A 22,409-nucleotide genomic window follows, 5' to 3' on the forward strand; every position below is an offset into this window, starting at 1 on the left:
CCCTTTTAAAATCCTTGCTCCTTATAATCTCTTTCCATCTTGGAAAAGCCACTCCAATATTAACTTTGGTCTTGTTGCTTTGCCTGTCGCATTGTCATTTTAATTCTCTTTTTAACTTCCTTGGCGACTCAGTTACATGTCCTCGAGAATAGGCACAATCCTTCATTTTCAACAGGCTTTCAAATCTGCCGGCAGTAGCAAGTAATCTTCTCCCCGTCCCTCCCTGGCATTTGTCACAGTCAGTGCCACTGAGTGAGAAGCGTGAAAGGCCGAGGTATGTCCATCACTGGCTAATGTATTTTAAAAATGGAGGCGCAACATGGCGACCATCATTCGAGCGAGTCACTGGTATGTATTCTTGTGAATGGCAGATTCTACGAGTACGAGAATATTTTGATTAGTTGGTGGAAGTAATTACACATGAATGAGCACATATTTGTGAAAGAACAAAGGGGTTTTTGCTAAGAATCAACTAAAGAAATTACACAATTGAGCTTTAAGCAGATTAATAATATTTGAAGAGGAAATTCACACAACGCTGTCCTTATATTTAAACACACATTTATTTCCATCTCTATTATTTAACAAAATATATATTTACATATTGCAAAAGCAAATCACAAAATTTCACGATTAACAGTTGAATTTATTATCAACAGTTTTGTCTATTTATCAGTATGAGAAAAACTAAATTATCTGTGACAATAAGACAATATTGAAATCAATAAATTATCACAAGTTTTGTATTGATAGTACATTGGTAATACATCAGAGAAAGTATATAGAAAGTGTAATAAATAGTGTTAATTATACTTGGGAGAACTCTAGTTTGGTTAACTAAAGCTACTTGGAAAAGTAGTTCAAACTACTTTGGCAAAAAAGAAAAAATAGCAACAAACAACACAATGTAAAATAAATTGGCACTTGCCAGCAAAAAATGCCCCCCAATTAAATTAATTGCAAAAAGTGCCCATTTGTTCACAGGCCAGACTTAAACCAAAAAATAGTAACCCACTATTAATGGGAAAGTGCTGTAATGTCAGCTTTTGTTGGATGTGTATACAATGTCCACTGTCAGAAACTAGGGTCCAAGCAAGATTACTAAGTTAACAAGGTAAGGTAAAAATAACATGCATCAACCTCTCTGAACATTTGTAAGTAAATTGCAATGATTAATACTTATTCAAATTGAATTTTATTTTATTTGATAGGGACAATGCATTTTAACATAGTTCCATTATAGAGCATTAAACGGATGTTCTGCACAGAGAGTTTATAGCTATTGCTAATTCTAATAATTACTTTTCTGACACCTAATATATTCAAGTTTAGTTTTACAGCTTATGTTGTTACACATTACAAATACTTGCTCATCAAATGTGAAAAAAAATAAAAATACTGCTATGAGATTTGTTGGCTATTTAATTAAATTAAAGTAATTTGTATATGAAAATACATTATAAACAAAACTGATATTGTCACATTTTAGGCATTTAGTAGCTTCAATATGGGATTGACCTTAATATGCCATTGACTGACTGAGTGAACAGCCATTTGAAATGCAACTGGAAGAACTGAACAGTTAGGCCACAGTGATGTACTAGTTATTTCAGATGACAACAAAACTGGGCATTTTTCAGATGCTTTTTCAAGAGTGATAACTATAAGTGTGAGACCTAAACCTGTCCTAAACAAAAGTGGCTGCCTGATGAATGTATTGCCTGGGCATGACAAAAGGGGTTAAATTACAGTGGAGAAGCAATTGAAAAATAAAAAATCATTCCTTTACTTTTATGCCCCCAAAAAGTTATTTAATAACCTGAATCATTATGCAAGTGTGAATGTAGTGAAGTACCAGCAATCTGCTGCAAAATGTACATAAACTACTAGTATACAGTAAGTACATGTAGGCTAGTTCCCTACTCCCCAGCACTGCATATAACTTATAACATTACTGTGCATTTGACTGAAGAGGCCCCTAAGAAGCACCAGCATGCTGTGTCCTTTTCTCCTTCCTTAAATAAATGATAAAGATGCATGCAATATATGCAAAGACTAGCATGTTTTCACTTTACGCAGACCAACATTATTTAAGGCATTGCAATATGGACGTGTATGTTTATGTTTCCATAGCAAAAGTAGTTTTAGTCACTTCAGCCTCTCTCTCTCTCTCTCTTTATAGCACGTTGGTCTCACTGGAGCCAGGCTGCAGTATCTGAAGCGTTACAACAAGTTTAAGACATTTTCTGAACCAGGGGTAGAAAAAGGCATAAATCAGAGGATTTAGACAGGAGTTAAAATAGAAAAGACACGTTACAAAGGCATCGGATGAAGCATTGAGCAAGTTATCGCCTGTATAAGCAACACAGAAATATGGGCAGAGACATATTAGAAACACAACTACAACAACACCGAGAGTCCTGGCTGCTTTCATTTCAGATTTCTTAACAGTTACTTTCACTGAACCCTGAAGTGTGATAGCTGCAATATGAGAGCGCATAGCACGAGCCTGAGACACAGCCACTACAAATACTTTCATATACAGAACTATGATGACAGTAACAGGACCGATAAAGGACACAACCAGATCAACAAGTTCTGTGATGTAGTCACTGACAACCACACACTCTCCAGAGCAGGAGTTATATCTGCCTGGTTGTTTCAAGTTACCCTTTAGAATCAGAATTTGAAAAATTACGGAATATATCCAACACAGACAAACACAGACATGAACTCTTTTTTGTGTGACTTTAGTGGAGTAATGCAGAGGATCACAAATAGCCACATAGCGGTCAATAGATATGAGCACCATGGTTCCTATTGATGCAGACGTAATGGTATAGTCCAAAACATAATACAGAGTACACATGAGGTCACCAAGGAACCAGCAGCCGTCTATAAGTATAATTTGAAAGAACATGAGGAGGCCCACGAAGAAATCTGAGACAGCCAGAGAGAGGATGAGGATGTTGGAGGGGGTGTAGAGCTGCCTGGAGAAAAAGACCAGCAACAAAACTATGATTCAATATACTGTATCTATAGGACAAAAGAAATAACATGAAATCTTCCACCAAACTCTGACATCTATAATATTTTGTTTTCAATTCCATGCACCATACTTGAAGTGGGCAATGGAGATGATGACCAGCAGGTTGAGAGTTGTGGTGAGCAGAGTGATGGAGGACAGTATAATGTAAGACAGTATGACCTCAAAGTGAGTACGCATTGGCTTCTTGCAGGAGGCATTGAGGAGTTGTGGGAAGCAGAGTTCAACTTCTTCCAGGATCTCCATCATCAGAGAGAGAGAGAGAGAGAGAGAGAGAGAGAGAGAGAGAGAGAGAGAGATAGTATCTCTGTTGACTCTGACAAAAGCTCTCTGTATTACAGCCAATTTATAGCTGCCCTCCCTCCCCTGCTGCATTTTCTTCCTCTGTAGCTGAGAACATCTTTCATCCCACCTTCACTTCTTGCAGTCATCCTCTCCATTTTGACCTACTACTCTCTACTGCACATGGGATTCCTATGGGAATTGAGTCACTTCTCTGACTGATGTCATATAGTAAAATGGCATAACGGTTTTGGATAAATGGACATATTGAGTGGTTTCCAAAGTCAGTTAAATTTGTTTTCTGTAAGATTTTCATCTAGTTAAATGTCTGTTAAGTTCCTGTCTATCAAAGCAGGAGTTAAACCAATGGTGAATAAGCATATGACCCATTGATGAAAGCGCTTGTATTTGCTGCTATGTCAAGTAATAGGATCTGAATGTCTGTGGCGACTAAGGTTATTTCACATTCTGCCTCAGTGGCTAGTAGGGTGTTTGTTTATTGCTAGCCGCTGCCTCCCCGGCTCTATCATCTCCACTGATGCGTGTGTTCCCACCCGGCTCGCATCTTCATGGATGTATCAGCTCTTAGCTCATCTTAGACTAAACTGCTATCTGCGTAGACTGGAGCATGTGAAGGCATCGCGCCGGTGAGAACTGATTCTACCCACGTCATTTAGTCGAGACCTCACTTGGAAGTCCCAGGATCGCGTCTAAAATTACATCTTACTGCCAAAGGTGCCGAAACAACCTAACTCAAATCTTACAGACTACAACATTAATGTATGTAAATAACACTTGCCTGCTGGCTTCTGCTCTCTGCTGTTGTTGTTGTTGTTGCTGCTGCCGGCAGTTAGACGAGTGCTTAGGGCCGTCTACAAATTACAACACCGAAAAGAGATGCAACAAAAATATTTATTAATTTAATGATTAAATAAGGTAATGTCTCCAAACTTACCTCAATTATAACTTGTCTCCTGCTAGTTATACTACAGCACTTATTTAAAAAAAAAGTTAAATTAAAAAATATTTTTGTTGCATCTCTTTTCGGTGTTGTAAGCGACCCCTACCTGCCTGTTAGGTAGCAGCAGCAGCAGCAGAGACAAGAAGCCAACAGGCAAGTGTTATTTACATACACTTCTGGTGTACTTACAAACTTTCCAATCCATCGTTTTATGAGTGCATAACCTATTTGTACTAGTGTAGAAGTTTGGTATCATTTCGGGCATTATTAGTGGGGTAACTTACGAGATACATCACTGGATCCATTAGCCCCTGCCCTAAGCTATTCAGCTGATAACGCTACTCTATGCTAACTCTCCCAATGTTTGACCCAGGTGAAAAAAGCTTCTGGGGGGGTGTTTGGCTCGAGGTCATGGTGCAAAGGACCCTAGAGTGAAATTACTCTGAACCATCACTTTAACATAGCTCCAATCAGAACATTAAACTGATGTGCTGCACAGAGAGTTTATAGATAATGCTAATTTTCAACGCTTTACATCATACTTTTACATCATAAGTAAAATATAAAATACTGCTATGAGTAAATATGGGCTAATTTATTAAAATATGAGTAATTTGTCATTTTAAAATAGAAAAATACATTCTATACAAACTGACATCACATTTTAGACATTTAGTAGCCTCAATATGGATTTGACCTTAACCCCCCTACATTGAAAAGAAGAGCTCTGCTAATTCCCCACATCATGAATATGACGTGGCCAATCAGGATATCTTGGAGGTGGTAGGCTGCAAATTCAGCGGTGCATGCTGGGTGGTTTCTGTCAGTCAAAGCGACAATTGACTGACTGAATGAACAGCAATTTCAAATGCAACTGAAGGACCTGAACAGTTTGGCCTTGTTGATGCACTAGTTCTTTCAGATGACAATAAGACTGGGCATTTGTCAGATGCCTATTTCAAGAGCGATAAATAAGAGTGTGAGACCTAAAACTTCCCTGCAGTTAGAGGGAGTTCAATGACACTAGACAAGGAATTCAAAAACAAAAAAATAAAATTGATGTATTTCCCTTTATCACCCCAAAACTTTAGTGTAGTTTCAGTAGTTTACTTCACAAATACTTGCAAAAAAGTAATATAACTAATTGATTCACTATGCAAATATGAAAGTATTTACAGTGCCAGCAAGCTACTGCAAAATGTAGTTAAACTACTAGTTTACAGTAATCACAGGCTAATTCTCTACTCCCCAGCACTGCATATAACGTTTTACACATAGAGTGCATTTGACTGAAGAGGCCCATGAGATGCACCAGCATGCTGTGTCATTTTCTCCTTCCCTAAATAAATGATGAAGGTGCATGATAATGGTTATGACTACTGCTTGCTTAAATGCCTAGAACCTTGACGTATATTCCATGCTGTAACATATGCAGTTACATATTATAGATGTGAAACTTACAATATACAGCACAGGGAAATATATATTTTAGAGTATATTTTTACGTACTTTACATTTAATACTTCTCTCTATAGTATGTTGGTCTCACTGGAGCCAGGCTGCAGTATCTGAAGGGTTACAACAAGTTTAAGACATTTTCTGAACCAGGGGTAAAAAAAGGCATAGATCAGAGGATTTAGACATGAGTTAAAATAATACAGACATATTACAAATGCAGCAGATACAGGATTGAGCATGTTATCAGTAAGAGCAACAGAGTAATATGGGCAGAGACATATTAGAAACACAACTACAACAACACCGAGAGTCCTGGCTGCTTTAATTTCAGAACTTTTAGCAGTTACTTTCACTGAACCCTGAAGTGTGACAGCTGCAATATGAGACCGCATGGCACGAGCCTGAGACACAGCCACTACAAATACTCTCAAATACAGAACTATGATGACAATGACAGGACCGATAAAGGATAACACCAGATCAAAAAGTCCTGCGATGTAGTCACTGACAACCACACACTCCCCAGAGCAGGAGTTATACCTGCCTGGTTGTTTCAAGTTATCCTTCAGCACCAAAATTTGAAAGATTACAGAACATATCCAACACAGACAAACACAGACTTGAACTCTTTTTTCTGTGACTTTAGTGGAGTAATGCATAGGATCGCAAATAGCCACATAGCGGTCAATAGATATAAGAACCATGCTTCCCACTGAAGCAGAAGTAATGATGTAGTCCAAAAGATAATACAGAGTACACATGAGGTCACTGAGGAACCAGCAACCGTCAATGAGCACAATTTGAAAGAACATGAGGAGGCCCACGAAGAAATCTGAGACAGCCAGAGAGAGGAGGAGGAGGTTGGTGGGGCTGTGGAGCTGCCTGGAGAGGAAGACCAGCAAAACATTTGTGATTCAGTATATTTAGAGAACACAGAAAATAACATGAGACTATCTTCCACCAAACAAGTATAACATTTAGTTTTCAATTCCATGCACTAAGTCTCCCATACTTGAAGTGGGAGATGGAGATGATGACCAGCAGGTTGAGAGTTGTGGTGAGCAGAGTGATGGAGGACAGTATAATGTAAGACAGTATGACCTCAAAGTGAGTACGCATTGGCTTCTTGCAGGAGGCATTGAGGAGTTGTGGGAAGCAGAGTTCAACTTCTTCCAGGATCTCCATCGTCACAGAGAGAGAAGAGTAGCTCTGCCGACTCTCTGAGCAAAGCTCTCTGTAATACAGCCAATTTATAGCTCCCCTCCCTCCCCTGTCCTCTGCTGCATTTTATTCCTCTGTAGCTGAGAACAACATCTTTCATCCCACCTTCACCTCTTGCAGTTAACCTCTCCATTTTGATCTACTACCCTCTGCTGCACACATGATTTCCTGTGGGACTGGAATCATTTCTGTGACTGCAGTCGTACAGTTAAATGGAATACACAAACAATGCAAAAAACATTCATGAACTCAGCAGCACATTTTCAGAAACTTCCAAACACAGATGATTAGCCCTAATTAGCCATAAAGGCCCGTTGCATGCTTGTGCTTTTCAATCAAGAATGTGTGCATGTGGACCTCTTGAAATTAAAAACAAAACTTGAATTAATCTTGATCATTTAGGGCTGTGCTTTTTGACATGTCAAAATATCCTTTGTGACAAAGGCCAATTACAAGATGAGAAAGGAAAAAGCAATTAAGCCTCGAGGTCTGAAACTTTATTCAGGTGTTGTTGACAAGATGTAAAAGGTATGTGTGGCGTTTTGCATAGTGTGGTATATAGCATTATAGACGTAGACTACTAACAAACCAACTCAATGAATTGTTATTTCATAATAAATGGGGGGAGCTTTGTCCTGAACCAGGTGACACAAACACCTTCACAAGTGTAGTTGGTTTTTATACTGGCACATGGAGTTACCCTGGAAAGGAGCACTCATAGGCCCACATATACGTCCCAAAAGCCCCTGGTATTCGCAGTTGGGGAATGGCATTTGGAAAGAACCAAATAGCCTGCCAATGTCTCTTTAAAATTCCCCTAAAATTCCCCTAAAACAGGGTCTTAGCGTTGACGCTGCCAACCCCTTGTTGACTTTGGTCCGAATGGAGTAAAACATTTTCTAAGCATGATAGAGTTCTGGTTTTTCAGTATGTTGCTGCCGGGCCCGAGTGGGGCACGGACATCTTGGTTTGGACCTGCTAGCATCTAGAATGCCGGGAAGGGGGGACACATGCCATGAATGGGAATTATTACTAAGTGTCTGTTTTTCAAACAGCCATATTACTTCAGAAAATTTAGCAAAATGCGTAAAAGGTATATCAAACCAGTCATCTTGGACTGTAGATGTAGACCCTTTAGAGACTTATTTCCTTTCAGGAAAGATCCTCTGGGCTGGAACCAAGCCAGCATCAAAGAACAGCCTTGTCTGTGCAACATACTTACATTTTATCTACTGAAAAGTCTAGGTCTATTTTAAAAGGTCATGAACCCAGATTTTCACTGAAACTTGGCCTACTGAATGGAGGGTCCTGAGTGAAAAACCAGAAGTCCTCCCATGGCAAATAGTGTCCTGAACCAAGTTTTCCTGGTTCTCCAGGAGTGGGTTTGCACATTGAGTTACCCTGGAAAGGAGCACTCTGAGGCCCATACATACATCCCAGCCACCTCCCTGGTATTTACAGATGGGTCCTGACATTTAGCAGACATTTCAATGGGCCATTGGGTCTTCCCAAGTGTCTTGACCTAAACCGCATGTCTTCCCGAAGGTTCTCCCAAAGTGTCCATAAGTATGCCCTTCTGTCTCCAGGACAGATGGGGAAAAGTTCTGACACTTAGAATGTGCACCTTTTCAGACTTATTCCCGATTGTCCCACGCACTGCGCCAGCTGGTGGCCAAAAGCGAGAATGCTGAGAGTTGGGAATAATGGTCTTATATGTAAAAAGAATCACAGTGCAGCCCCCTTTGGCACTGTTGCAGATGCAAGTCTTAACAGGGAGAAGGGACCCCATACTCCCGCACCACAGTATCTCCTGGGGGACCCGGTCATACGCCTTCTCCAGTTTCACATGACAAATACACACCAGATGAGCAGACTTGCTTCATGATCCTTGTAAGAGTGAAGATACCCCTGTAACTGGCACACACTCTCTGGCCCCTCTTTTTGAACAGGAGAACCACCACCCGGTCTGCCCTGTCCCAGACTTCCATGCAATGTTGAAGAAGCGTCATCCAAGACAGACCCAAAGCTTTCAGCAGTTCTGGAAGGACCTTATCAATCCCCGGGGCTTTGCCACTGTGGAGTTGTTTGACCACCTCAGTGACTTCCACTAGGGAAATTGACGACAAACCCCCATGAGCCTCTAGCTCTGCCTATACTCTACTGCCTCTACAATAGAGGTATACAGGAGGCATTGTTGGATTCAGGAGTTCTTCAAAGTGCTTCTTCCACCGCCTAATTACGTTCTCAGTTGAGTTCAATAGCGTCCCATCATTACTGTACACATCTTGGATGGTTCCCCTCCTTAGGATGCGGACGGTTTTCCAGAAGCATCTCTTCCGGAATAAACGCTAGTGTAGCTTTTGCTTGACTCCTAATATATTCAAGATTAGTTTTACAGCTTCTTGGAATACCCCTGAGACCAGGAAAGGGCACAAATACATCAAAACGCATCTTTTTACAAATTACAAATACTTGCTCATCAAATATATCATAATAAAATACAAAGTTCTGCTATGAGAAAATGTAGGCTATTTTTGTAGGCATTTTAGGCTTTTATTTTTATAGGACAGCTGAAGACATGAAAGGGGAGAGAGAGGGGGAATGACTTGCGGCAAAAGGGCCGCAGGTCGGAGTCGAACGCACGACTGCTGCGTCAAGGAGAGAACCTCTATAAATGGGGGCACGCTCTATCCGGTGATCTACCCAGATGCACAAAATGTAAGCTAAAATATAAACATACTTCTTTACAAACTGTATTTTACATTTACTAGCCTCAATATGGGGTTTACCTTAACCCCCTTACATTGAAAAGATGAGCTCAGCTAGTTTTCCACATCATGGATTTGAATCAGGATATCTTGGAGGCTGCCAAATTTAGGGCTGCATGCTGGGTGGTTTTTTTCAGTAAATGCGGCCACTGACTGACGGAATGAACAGCCAAATGAAATGCAACTGGGGGAACTGAACAGTAAGGCAACAGCGATGCACTAGTTCATTTAGATGATAATAACGCCAGGCAGGTCTTCTGCTGCATTTTATTCCTTTGCAGCTGAGAAAGACATCTTTCATCCCACCCTCACCTCTTGAAGTAATTCTCTCCATTTTGATCTTCATCACTCTGCTGAAACCAGTATTCCTGTGGGACTGGAATCACTTCTCCGACTGCAGTCATATAGTCAACGTTTTTTTTATTCCAGACTCAAGGCCCATTCAAGAGACAAAAACATGACATACAACATACCTTAAAAACAAATAAAAACATATACAAAGAAATAAGATCCAGAAGAAACAACAATACCACATTTCTATAAAAGACACTTATACCAGTGTTTCCATAGTGATGATTGGTATCGTATGGCACTAAACCTAGGATTTACTAATAGCATAACAAAGCTATTTTGGGAGACGTTCAGGCGACAAATGAATTTGTAGATGAGACTCCTCAACAATGCCTGGAAGGTGCTGACCCCTGTATTACAGAACAGCTCACTTGCACTAGAGCACCTGGGTTTGTTGAGCAGTATCCTCATACAGTCATTATAAGCAACCTTAAGCTTCTGCATGCTTGCCTTTTTGAACTTAGTCCATAAGGGAGCAGTATACAGAGGAGTGCAATAAGCTTTAAACAGACTCATTTTGACATCATTCGTGCACATGTGAAATTTTCTTAGCAACATGTTAGCTTGGGCATATAATATGCGCCGCTGCCTGAGTATATCCTCATCATCAGATAACTGATCTGTAATGTAGTGACCCAGATATTTAATTTTATTACAGACACTCATCACTTGTCCTGATAGATAAAAGTCTGGAAAACAAATGTCTTTGTCCATTTTTGTCCTACATATTAAGATAGCACTCTTTTTACCATTATACAACACATCATATTTCACCCCATATTCAGAGCAGATATTCAGTAGCAACTGAAAACCAGCACTGCTGCGAGAGAAGATGGCAAAATCATCCGCATACATGAGATGATTTACCAAAGCGTTACCAATCATACAGCCTGTTTTACGTCTTGTCAATTGGTTGGATAACTCATCCATGTACACGTTAAAGAGTGCTGGTGAGAGTAGCCCCCCCTGACGTACCCCATTACTTACCCCAAAGGAGGCAGAGACTGTGAATATACTGGGAATAAAGTGGAATTTGGCAAGTGGGGGAACCTAAGATTAGAGGGGTGGGGAGATCTTGGACTTGACACAGCAAAAAGTCACACCCACAAAGCATGGTAAAGAAGATAGAGTGTAACACAGTTCACAATGGTCAAAACACAAAATAAGAGACTGTCCTCCCCCAAAAAACGCTCCTATGGGTTGTTTGTTCAAGCAGAAATTGCAACTCATATTAGCATTTATAGTGGCGGCGCTCTCTAGTGTCCATAGTAATTATGACAGGAGCAAAGCACAAAGTAAATTGACAAGGTGTAAGAGCGACAAGTTCCTCATAAGGAGGCTGATTGGGGTTGTAATTGTGGAAACCATCACCCCGGTCTGCCACTCTATGGGTACTGTCCTAGACTTCGACACAATGTTGAAGAGGTGTGTATCAAGACAACCCCTTCACACTAAAAGCTTTCAGCATTTCTGGATGGACCTTATCAATCCCCAGGGCTTTGCTGCTGTGGAATTGTTTGACTACCTCAGTGACTTCCACCAGGGAATTGACTACGATCCTTCATCAGCCTCCAGCTCTGTCTCTACCATAGAGGGTGCATTCTTCCAGCAGTTTCCAAAATTGCAGAAAAATGGATATCTAAACAGATTACAATGTATTTAAATGCAGGTTCCTTCGCATTACATCCTATGCTATTTGGATTTAGAAAACATCATTCTACGGAAATGGCTAATGTCTTTCTGTTGGAAAATATAAAGGCTAAACTGAATGATTGTGGAGAGGTCGGAGCGGTTTATCTTGATTTAAAAAAAGCTTTCGATTTGGTTAATCAAGAGGTTTTAATTAATAAGTTATAAAAGTGTTTTTTTCATCAGATGTCATTAAATGGATAAAATTATATGTTACAAACAGAAAACAATGTGTTTGTGTGGATAATAACATCTCCCAAATAACTGACATTAATTTGGGTGTACCCCAAGGTTCCATTTTGAGTCCCCTGTTATTCAGTTTATATATCAACGACATACCTGAGGTCTGTCCACCTGCTGTCACATGCCAGATGTATGCTGATGACACTGTCATATTTCTACATGCTATAAACAAAAGGAAAGCTGCAGAAGAGCTATCAGCAAAAATGATCAATATCTCCAATTGGCTAGCAAACTCGTGTCTGCACCTTAATACTGAAAAACAGTATGTTTTTTTCAAAATCCGCAAATAGAGATTCAGACCCAGATATTATAGTAGCAGGGAAAAGACTTCCAGTGGTCGAAGAGCTCAAATATCTGGGAATAATAATAGATTCATGTCTTTCATTTAAAACACAGGTGAAAAAGGTCATAAACAGAATCAAATTTAACTTGGCGAAATTCAGACACATTAGGAATAATTTAACTACAGAGGCCTCAAAGTTATACATTAATGCTATGATCTTAGCACATATGAATTACTGTCTTACCAGTTGGACACAGACAGGTTGGACCACATTATGAACCGTTGAAAGAGTTTATAAACAGGCCTTGAAAACGTTGGATAAAAGTTAAATACATATCACCATTGTAAAATCTTAATTAAAAATGATCTGTTAAACTGGGAAAACATGATTAAGTTTGCAGTTATTTTACTTGTATATACAATTTTTCATGATATGGCTCCCACTCCGCTCAATACATTCATCCAACAAAATCTAAACTCATCCACCAGAGCATCTATAAGAGGGGATTGTAAAATACCATGTAGAAAAAGTAGTTTTGGACAGTCAGCTTTTTCCTTTCAAGCTGCCCATACATGGAATACCATACCCACAGAAATAAGGAATATCACATCTATCAAATCCTTTTCCAAATCCATATAACATGGTTATTGACTAAACAAATATGCTGCCATAATACAGAATAATGTGTTTGTATTCATCGCTACAGTAATGTCTCTGTGTGCTTATGTGTTGTTGATGCGTTCTAATGTGTGGCTATGCACTTTTACCTGTGTCTACTGTGTATGATAGTTATTATGTTTTTATCATGTCATCAACCTGCCAGTTGTCATGATCTGGAATGGTGGTTGTGTCATTTTTTATTTGTCTATGCCTACGTCTTTCTTATTTTATGTACTTATTGTATTGTTGTAGTGTATCTATTGTTTTTAGGGGGATTGCAGATGAGGGGTACTGCACCAAGCAAGATTAATAAGTTAACAGGGTAAGGTAAAAATAGCATGCAGCAACCTCTCTGAACATTATTTTAGTAAATAGCAATGATTAATACTCGTGACTTATTCAAATTGAATTTTATTTTATTTGATAGGGACGATGCAATTTAACATATTTCCATTATAGAGCATTAAACGGATGTTCTGCACAGAGAGTTTATAGCTATAGCTATTGCTAATTCTAATAATTACTTTTCTGACACCTAATATATTCAAGTTTAGTTTTACAGCATATGTTGCTATAAATTACAAATACTTGCTCATCAAATGTAAAAATAAAAATGAAAAATAAAAATGAAAATACTGCTATGAGAAATGTTGGCTATTTAATTAAATTCAAGTAATTTCTATATGAAAATACATTATATAAAAAACTGATATTGTCACATTTTAGGCATTTAGTAGCTTCAATATGGGTGTGACCCTAATATGACCATTGACTGACTGAGTGAACAGCCATTTGAAATGCAACTGGAAGAACTGAACAGTTAGGCCACAGTGATGTACTACTTATTTCTGATGACAACAAGACTGGGCATTTTTCAGATGCTTTTTCAAGAGTGATAACTATAAGTGTGAGACCGAAACCTGTACTAAACAAAAGTGGCTGCCTGACGAATGTATTTCCTGGGCATGACAAAAGGGGTTAAATTACAGAGGAGAAGCCATTGAAAAATAAAAATAAAAAAATCATTCCTTTCCTTTTATGCCCCTAAAAAGTAATTTAATTACCTGAATCACTATGCAAGTGTGAATGTAGTGACGTACCAGCAATCTGCTGCAAATAGTACACAAACTACTAGTTTACAATAATTACATGTAATTATGTCCCTACTCCCAGCACTGCATATAACTTATTACATTACTGTGCATTTGACTGAAGAGGCCCCTGAGAAGATGCAGCATGCTGTGATCTTTTATCCTTCCCTAAATAAATGATAAAGGTGCATGCAATATATACAAAGACTAGCATGTTTTCACTTTACACAGACCAACATTATTTAAGGCATTGCAATATGGATGTGTATGTTTATGTTTCCATAGAAAAAGTAGTTTTAGTCACTCCAGCCTCTCTCTCTCTCTATAGTATGTTGGTCTCACTGGAGCCAGGCTGCAGTATCTTAAGCGTTATAATAAGTTTAAGACATTTTCTGAACCAGGGGTAAAAAAAGGCATAAATCAGAGGATTTAGACAGGAGTTAAAATAGAAAAGACACATTACAAAGGCATCGGATGAAGCATTGAGCAAGTTATCGCCTGTATAAGCAACACAGTAATATGGGCAGAGACATATTAGAAACACAACTACAACCACACCGAGAGTCCTGGCTGCTTTCATTTCAGATTTCTTAGCAGTTACTTTCACTGAACCCTGAATTGTGACAGCTGCAATATGAGAGCGCATGGCATGAGCCTGAGACACAGCCACTACAAATACTCTCAAATACAGAACTATGATCATAGTAACAGGACCGATAAAGGTTACCACCAGATCAACAAGTTCTGTGATGTAATCACTGAAAACCACACACTCTCCAGAGCAGGAGTTATACCTACCTGGTTGTTTCAAGTTATCCTTCAGCACCACAATTTGAAAGATTATGGAACATATCCAACACAGACAAACACAGACTTGAACTCTTTTTTGTGTGACTTTAGTGGAGTAATGCAGAGGATCACAAATAGCTACATAGCGGTCAATAGATATGAGCACCATGGTTCCTATTGATGCAGAAGTAATGGTATAGTCCAAAACATAATACAGAGTACACATGAGGTCACCGAGGAACCAGCAGCCGTCTATAAGTATAATTTGAAAGAACATGAGGAGGCCCACGAAGAAATCTGAGACGGCCAGAGAGAGGAGGAGGAGGTTGGAGGGGGTGTAGAGCTGTCTGGAGAAAAAGACCAGCAACAAAACTATGATTCAATATATCTATAAGACACAATAAATAACCTGAAATCTTCCACCAAACTCTGACATATGTCACATTTTGTTTTCAATTCCATGCACCATACTTGAAGTGGGCGATGGAGATGATGACCAGCAGGTTGAGAGTTGTGGTTAGCAGAGTGATGGAGGACAGTATAATGTAAGACAGTATGAACTCAAAATGACTACGTATTGGTTTCTTGCAGGAGGCATTGAGGAGTTGTGGGAAGCAAAGTTCAACTTCTTCCAGGATCTCCATCATCAAAGAGAGAAAGACAGAGAGTGAGTATCTCTGCCAACTCTCTGACAAAAGCTCTCTGTATTACAGCCAATTTATAGCTGCCCTCCTTCCCCTGCTGCATTTTATTCCACAGTTAAAAATATCCGTGGCAATAATCAATGAATTATCAGAATTTTAGTATTATTAGTACATTGGTTATTCATCAGAGAAAGTATCAAAATGTATTGCTGAATCTATTTTTTTTTACCCTACCACAAATTTTACATAAAAATATTTGATTGATATTTTATATATATATATATATATATATATATATATATATATATATATATATATATATATATATATATATATATTTATATTTATATATATATTAGGGCTGTCAAACGATTATTGTTTTTTAATCGCGATTATTTTTTTTTATCGTGATTAATCGCTGAATTTCTACAGTTAATCGCGATTAATCGCATGTTTTATCACATGATTAAAATTCTATTATTTTGCATTTCAGAACTGTTTTTAAGTACATGTTAACAATGGAAAGCATTTATTACCAGTATATCTTGATATGGGAATCAAATGAATGCAAAGAAAGTTACTTTATGAACTTGACTTTAAGATTTGTATTAGTTTATTATTTATTTACTGCAATATGTGACAAGTTGTATATAACAATGTATTCATACATACAATTTATTTTGAGTTAAACATAATTCATTCAAAAAACTAATTTCAGTTCGATATTATCACAGTACTATAGTATCTATTTTCAAAATACGTAATTTCATTTATGGTAGTTGTAAGTGTATATGAAGACTAAGCAACTAGGGAGTAACACCAAGAAGAGGAATGCAGATAGCTAATTCAGATCCTTATCTGTGTGGTTTAATGGTTCGTCGATCTGTTGGTAATGCCTAAGGGCTCCAGTAGGGGGATCGTGCTCCTCTTCCTCATTCAATACAGACGAATAAAGGAAAGAGCTGCGTGTGTGTTTTTCTCATCCTTCTCCCATTACTATTCCCCTTTTGAAGGTAATTACCGTTTGCAAAGCACTGTATACTTATGAACACATGTTGATAGTATTTTTCTTTTATGTTACTGTGGTTTTAAATGCATGGAAAAGACGTTTTGTTGGAGTTATTTGTTGTTGAATTTCTTGCCAACTCAGACATGTAAGCTAGTAGCCGGATACCTCATGGCCACGCCGTAGAGTCTGAATGTTGACATTGGTGTTTAAGCGTGTTACTGTTTCATTTATATATGTATATATTTGTGTCTACTTCATGTCATAATTATGAAAATTGATAAGTCAACAGGTTTAAAATACATTTCATTACTCAAAAATTCCATGATAATTTAGCTTGTTAAAAATACAATTTACATGCCATGTTTATTTGGTTAAAACAATAATTTAGATAATTTAGAACATGTTGAAAATACACTCATGATACCTGTGGTCCTAAAACTGAGTGTGCGCATATATACATTTGTCTGTTGTTTGTATGCATTGTTTAAAAAAAAAAAGTCAAAACACAATTATTAGCCAAGTAAGTGAGACCTCTCTGAAAGCCAATGAACTGTGGGGTGTAAAAGTAAAACCACTACCATCCATGCTGTGTTATGATCTCTCAGTGTGCTTTATGTGAGGTCCTGTCATAAAACACTGTCACTAAGATTCATTGGGATTGGAATTACACAGCAGTGCTTTATAAATATTTTTGTTGCCATACTCTTTGGTACAAAACTTTTTTTGAAGCCAAACTAAATATATGTGCTTAATGACTTCTACTGTCCAACTACAATCAGCAAAATGATCAGTGTGTTTCTGTTATTTGGTGGTTATAACTTAAATTTTAACAAAGGGATAACTGAAATACTAATTGTGCAACAACACAGGAACACATGGTGAAAAGAGGAGCTGCAGCAATGTGCAGTACAACAAAAATATGGTGTTTTTTTAAACTTAAACCATGTAAACCTATTCTGGTACAACCTCAAAATACAATTATGAACTTGAAAATAAGCATAATATGTCTGCTTTAACACCTGGCTTGACTCCTATACCTGCAAAGAGTTGATTAATGAGGCAATTTATATTAATAAATTAATACACTCTTCAGCCTGAACACGTACTGTTCATTTGTGCTTGTTGAATTAACTGTGTTTGAGTACTCTCTACTCTCCAGTCTATTGTTAGAAATCGTTGGAAATTTTTCATTGTCACTTTGACAACAACCTACAACCTGACAACAACATACCAATGGAGTTCGTTGAAGGAAGCAGAGGCATCTACAGACCCATCAGGGTGTTGTTCGACACGACCGTATACGAGCGCGCTTTGCAGCTCTGCTGGCATATGAAGTCTTACAAGACCTATATTGCATTGGTGATTTTGAGGCTTCAGCGGGAAAGTAGTATCCCATCTAAGGTGACTGTTGAAGATATGACAGACCTGCTGGTAGAGCAAAGCAAAGATACAGTGAGAGTGCAGCTCTGGGAGTTTGAATTGGAGAACTTTGATGAGGAAGATGCCCAGCCTATTCTCATGCTGGCTTGGGAGGTAATCAACAGCATGGAAATGAGAGACATTGAGTTTGAAGCCAGAAGGCTACTCCAGTCGCCAGAAGACATCCCTCCTTGTTTTCAACATCCAAAGCTTGTGAATTTGGCTCAGGAGTACAGCAGAAGCCTGAAACGGCAGCTGTAGTCGGCCCCCAGCTCCAAACTGCTTGGCCCAAGAGATGTGGTGATGGAGGTGCTTCCAAAAGTCTTCCAAGAAGCAGGGCTTCTGGTTACCTCCTCCAAGCACCTTCCTCAACATGCCCTCCCAGCATCTCAGTGAAATGGCTGTTGGCATCACAAAGTTTGTTTTGGACTGGGTCTCCACTGCTTTGTCCACTGTGCACCATTGTGTCAACTTCTCCCGGTCCATCAGAGACAGTATGGTCCTGTCTATCCAGGAAACGGTTAGGCAGATGTACCCTCAAGACGTCCTTAGGAGAGGGCTTAACTGCTTTGCAGCAGAGGTGCTGAACACTATTGTTGATGCTGCAGTGAAAGAGGTTCTTGTGCTGTTTCAGCCTCAGACTGATACTCATGGGCCTGCAAATTCAAGCACCAAAAATGATTGCACCCAGCACACCCAGGCGGGAGATTTGAATGAGGAGCCTAGTCTGGAGGAAGATGGTGAACTAATCCAAGATCCAGAATCTTCTGTTTTGTTTTCTCCACCCACTCCTCTGACTCCCAATGCTGAACCTGCTGCCAATATTTTTTTGGATGATACAGTATCCTCTGCCTCTATGCCCCGCCTAGAAGCGGACTCTGCTGTGGTTCCAGCTCTTCTGTTCCCCCTACTGATGAACCTCTTGCCATCACTGTCATTCAGGATGGTTTGACAATCAGCCAGATGCTTCACAAGCTTCTCTGACACTTGGATGAAACAGAGGATTCTTCCTCTGCGCCCAGCCTAAAAGCTCCTGTGGCTACAGCTCATCCACCTCCTCCGACTCCTCCTGCTGAACCCACAGTGAGTACATCAGCCCTGAATAGTGAGGACTTGAGTGAGAAGATGACCAGAGAACCAGACTCTGTTCTGGCTTCAGCTCCAACACCTACCGTGACCCCTGCTGATGAACCTCCTACCATCACTGTTGTCCAGGATGGTTTGACAATCAGCCATATTGAACCAGCTGAGCAGCCTGCACCAAAGGCCGACTTTGCTACATCATCTCTGAAAAGTAAGGACTTGAGCAAGCAGATCACCAGAAAACCAGACTCTGTTGTGGCTACAGCTCCAACACCTACCGTGACCCCTGCTGATGAACCTCCTACCATCACTGTTGTCCAGGATGGTTTGACAATCAGCCACATTGAACCAGCTGAGCAGCCTGCACCAAAGGCCGACTTTGCTAAGAAGACATCTCCACCACAGGAGAGAACCAGACTCAGCTGTGACTGCAGCTCTACAGGCTCTTCCAATCACCCATGATGCAGCACAGGATGACCTGACAATCAGCCAGGTTAAGGTTGAAAAGAAGAGTGGAGTCCAGCGCTTCTTCAGTTGGTTTAGGAAAACACTATGCTGCTGTTGCCTGCCTGAAGATGCAGACTGAGGGCCAGATGTACCATCGCAAGGGGTTAGGTCGTCCTAAGTTTGCTTTTTGCGGAGTTTACACTTTACAACACCAACACACACACCTATTTCACTCATGCACACCCTACACCACTGTGGCTACTGATTTCCATATCCCATTCTGTACATAGTTAATTTGGTCTAATTTGTTTCAATTTGGTAAAGTATTGTTTAAACATTTAACATGATATTGTCTCCCTCTTTGTTATGACCACCTGAGCCAGATCATGAAAAGTGGGTGCTCGTTAAATTAAGTTATATTAGTAGTGGTGTGTTTAGTGTTAATTGGTTGGTCTAGCTAAAGGTTGATTTTAGCTGTGCTTCGCAGGGTTTGTTTTTCATTGTTGGGAGATGCACTTTTGTTGGAAGCCTTTGTTTGTGAGGTGATTTGTCTGTGGTTAATTCAGAGAATGATTGTTACTGTCTGTTGCCCTGTGGACAGAAGTTTCTCCGTCAGGTTGTAGGGTGCTTTTATCCAGGATGATATCTGTTTTGTTTTTTTCTATCAGTGTAGTAGGAAAGTGGCTAGAGCGATTGTCTCAGGGGCACAACTGCTGCAGCTGGAGGGTCGCCAATTTTTGGTTGCTCTTTCGGGCTGCCGTGCAAATGTCATTGAATGCATATAATGCTTATTATTGCAGTCAATGCCGTGTATAACTACCCACCGCAAGTACCACACAAAGCCTAGGGTTGAGATTTAGCTAGCTTTTGGCTAGGCAGTTAGGGGGAAATTCTGTCATTGGGCTGACAATTGCTAAAGTGCAACTGTGATGGTTGATGTATAGTTTTCTGTATTGTCCTTTGTGATGATGGCTTACATGTCTGATTTATTTATTTTCGATGCACTCACAGTAGATTTTGTAAATGGTTGTAAAAAGGATCAGTTGTTGGAGATAGATGATCATTATGACATTGCTGTTGCAGGGAAATGTTGTAAGGATAAGATTAAAAGGAGAGTTTTGATGTCTTTATTTGAATGTGGTGTGTTAAATAAAACTGAGACTGAGTCTGTGCCTATGTCCGTATCTGTTGCAACAGGGTGCAGGCAGCAAGTTTAACTTTTGAGCAGCAGAAGGAGCTGTTAGCTTTGCAGTTTGAGCAGGAGACGCATAGCAGGCATTTTGAGAGAGAGAAAAAGTTGGAGTTGGAGAAACTTCAGCAGGCAGAAAAGCTTGAATTGGAGAAAATGCATCAGGAAACTGAGAGGAGGAAGTTGGACTTGGAGCAGTCTAGGTTGGAGTTAATAAGAGAGGGCAAGCTAGTTCCTGGGGGTTCTGGGGGTCATGATGATGCCTCCATGGGTTCTGCACCGGGTGATTTGGATATTGTTGCCAACTTGCGTTTAGGGCCGCAGTTTAATGAACGGGACCCTGATTCTTTTTTCACTCTCTTCGAACATGTTGCCGAGGCAAAAAAAAAAAATGGCCAGATTCAGACAGGGTGCTGATGGTTCAGTGTGTCCTCACTGGTCGGGCCCAGGAGGCCTAATTGGCTATATGTGGTGAGGATGGCTTGGATTATACGACTGTGAAAGCAGCTGTCTTGAAGTCATACGAGTTGGTTCCTGAAGCTTATCGTCAGAAGTTCAGAAACTGGGTAAAGGGGGATAAGCAGACCAATGTAGAGTTTGTCCGTGATTTGACTTGCCATTTTCAACATTGGTGTTCTGCTACCAAGGTGAGTTCTTTTGTGGGTCTTTGTGAGCTTATCATATTGGAGCAGTTTAAATATGCCATCCCTCAATCTGTTTCTATATATGTAAATGAGCAGAAGCCCACCACCGCACTGAAGGCAGCAGAGTTAGCTGATGACGTTGTGTTGACGCATAAGAACAGTTTTGATGAAGTACGCTCTGTTGGAGATTGGAAAGGTAATGTTGTTGGCAGTATGAATCTGCGCAGTGGCATGGAGTTTGCAAAGCCAGGCCTCTCACGTAAGCCTGCTTGGACAGCGCGATAAGAGGGCAGTACGATATGCACAAACTGCCGTGATGAGGGTCATTGGAAAGACCAGTGCCTGCTATTAAAGGTAAACCCAATTTGCCTTTTCACGCTCCAACTATGCTTTGTTCCACAGTCTCAGAAAAGCCTGTTTGTATGGCCTGTAGTGTGGGCTCGGGTGAGTCCAGTGTGTAAGTTGTAAGGTACAGTTCAGGGTTATTTCCTTCATGAAGAGCTCCTGGTAAGGAAATGGTTGCCCTGTGGTGACAGGTTTGTTGGGGACCCAATTGTTCAGGTGGTGGTGCCCACCAAACTGCGTGATGTGGTTTTGAAAGTGGGATATCTTGGGGTGCGTAAAATGTGCCACTGTATTTTACAGTATTGTTTTTTGAAACGGAATGTTGCTACTTACATCAGGGCGCGCAACGTTTTTCAGCTCACCGGGAGGCCGTACTTCTACCCTGCTGTGTCTGAGACCTGCTCCTTCGGTCGGGGCCGGGTTGGGTGCCTCTGCATACGCTGTGGCTGACATTTTGTTCCGAGGCAAGTGGGCTAATTGTCAATGCTAACCTTGGGGTTTCCATCAGTGCCCCATTCTGTTTTGCTCTCTCTCTTCCTCTGAATTTGCTTCAGGATCCAGTTGCTGAGGCGTGACAAGGGTGGCAAGACAGTGCAGGTTGTGGGGAGGTTCAATCGTGCTGGGTAGGACTATAGTAGAATTATTGCAGGACGCCCTGTCATGTGCCCACAGTTGGTAAATGGAGGGAGGGAGGGAGGAAGGAGATGTGATGCCCTTCGGTGTTATTTAATTGTTTTTTGCGGTCTACATTGAGGAGGTGTGTCTTAACTTGTGCCCTCCTGTTTG

At 40.1% G+C, this 22,409-nt stretch overlaps 3 protein-coding genes across 3 annotated transcripts; all 3 read right to left on the reverse strand.

Moving 5' to 3' along the window:
• Positions 1–2,176: 2,176 nt before the first annotated feature.
• Positions 2,177–3,333, reverse strand: LOC120570110 (trace amine-associated receptor 8a-like). The gene is made up of 3 exons (XM_039818335.1): positions 3,120–3,333; positions 2,405–2,990; positions 2,177–2,215 (listed from the first exon to the last, which is right to left on the reverse strand). Exons 1-3 carry the CDS (start codon positions 3,293–3,295, stop codon positions 2,177–2,179), a joined length of 801 nt encoding a protein of 266 aa, XP_039674269.1. The 5' UTR covers positions 3,296–3,333.
• Positions 3,334–5,818: 2,485 nt separating this feature from the next.
• On the reverse strand, positions 5,819–6,932 carry LOC120570111 (trace amine-associated receptor 8a-like). Its single transcript, XM_039818336.1, has 2 exons — positions 6,760–6,932; positions 5,819–6,629 (listed from the first exon to the last, which is right to left on the reverse strand). Exons 1-2 carry the CDS (start codon positions 6,930–6,932, stop codon positions 5,819–5,821), a joined length of 984 nt encoding a protein of 327 aa, XP_039674270.1.
• A 7,444-nt stretch (positions 6,933–14,376) lies between these two features.
• On the reverse strand, positions 14,377–15,487 carry LOC120570112 (trace amine-associated receptor 13c-like). Its single transcript, XM_039818337.1, has 2 exons — positions 15,315–15,487; positions 14,377–15,190 (listed from the first exon to the last, which is right to left on the reverse strand). Exons 1-2 carry the CDS (start codon positions 15,485–15,487, stop codon positions 14,377–14,379), a joined length of 987 nt encoding a protein of 328 aa, XP_039674271.1.
• Between the last annotated feature and the right edge of the window lie 6,922 nt (positions 15,488–22,409).

This window comes from Perca fluviatilis, chromosome 12, assembly GCF_010015445.1.
Source record: "Perca fluviatilis chromosome 12, GENO_Pfluv_1.0, whole genome shotgun sequence".
Lineage (NCBI taxonomy): Eukaryota > Metazoa > Chordata > Actinopteri > Perciformes > Percidae > Perca > Perca fluviatilis.

Coding starts and splice junctions, on each gene's coding strand:
- LOC120570111 (XM_039818336.1), bottom strand. CDS start 6,932: ATGGAGATCCTGGAAGAAGTTGAACTCTGCTTCCCACAACTCCTCAAT. Junction 6,630..6,759: donor ATCTCCATCTCCCACTTCAA/GTATGGGAGACT, acceptor CTTCCTCTCCAG/GCAGCTCCACAGCCCCACCA.
- LOC120570110 (XM_039818335.1), bottom strand. CDS start 3,295: ATGATGGAGATCCTGGAAGAAGTTGAACTCTGCTTCCCACAACTCCTC. Junction 2,991..3,119: donor ATCTCCATTGCCCACTTCAA/GTATGGTGCATG, acceptor CTTTTTCTCCAG/GCAGCTCTACACCCCCTCCA. Junction 2,216..2,404: donor CCAGGACTCTCGGTGTTGTT/GTAGTTGTGTTT, acceptor GTAACGCTTCAG/ATACTGCAGCCTGGCTCCAG.
- LOC120570112 (XM_039818337.1), bottom strand. CDS start 15,487: ATGGAGATCCTGGAAGAAGTTGAACTTTGCTTCCCACAACTCCTCAAT. Junction 15,191..15,314: donor ATCTCCATCGCCCACTTCAA/GTATGGTGCATG, acceptor CTTTTTCTCCAG/ACAGCTCTACACCCCCTCCA.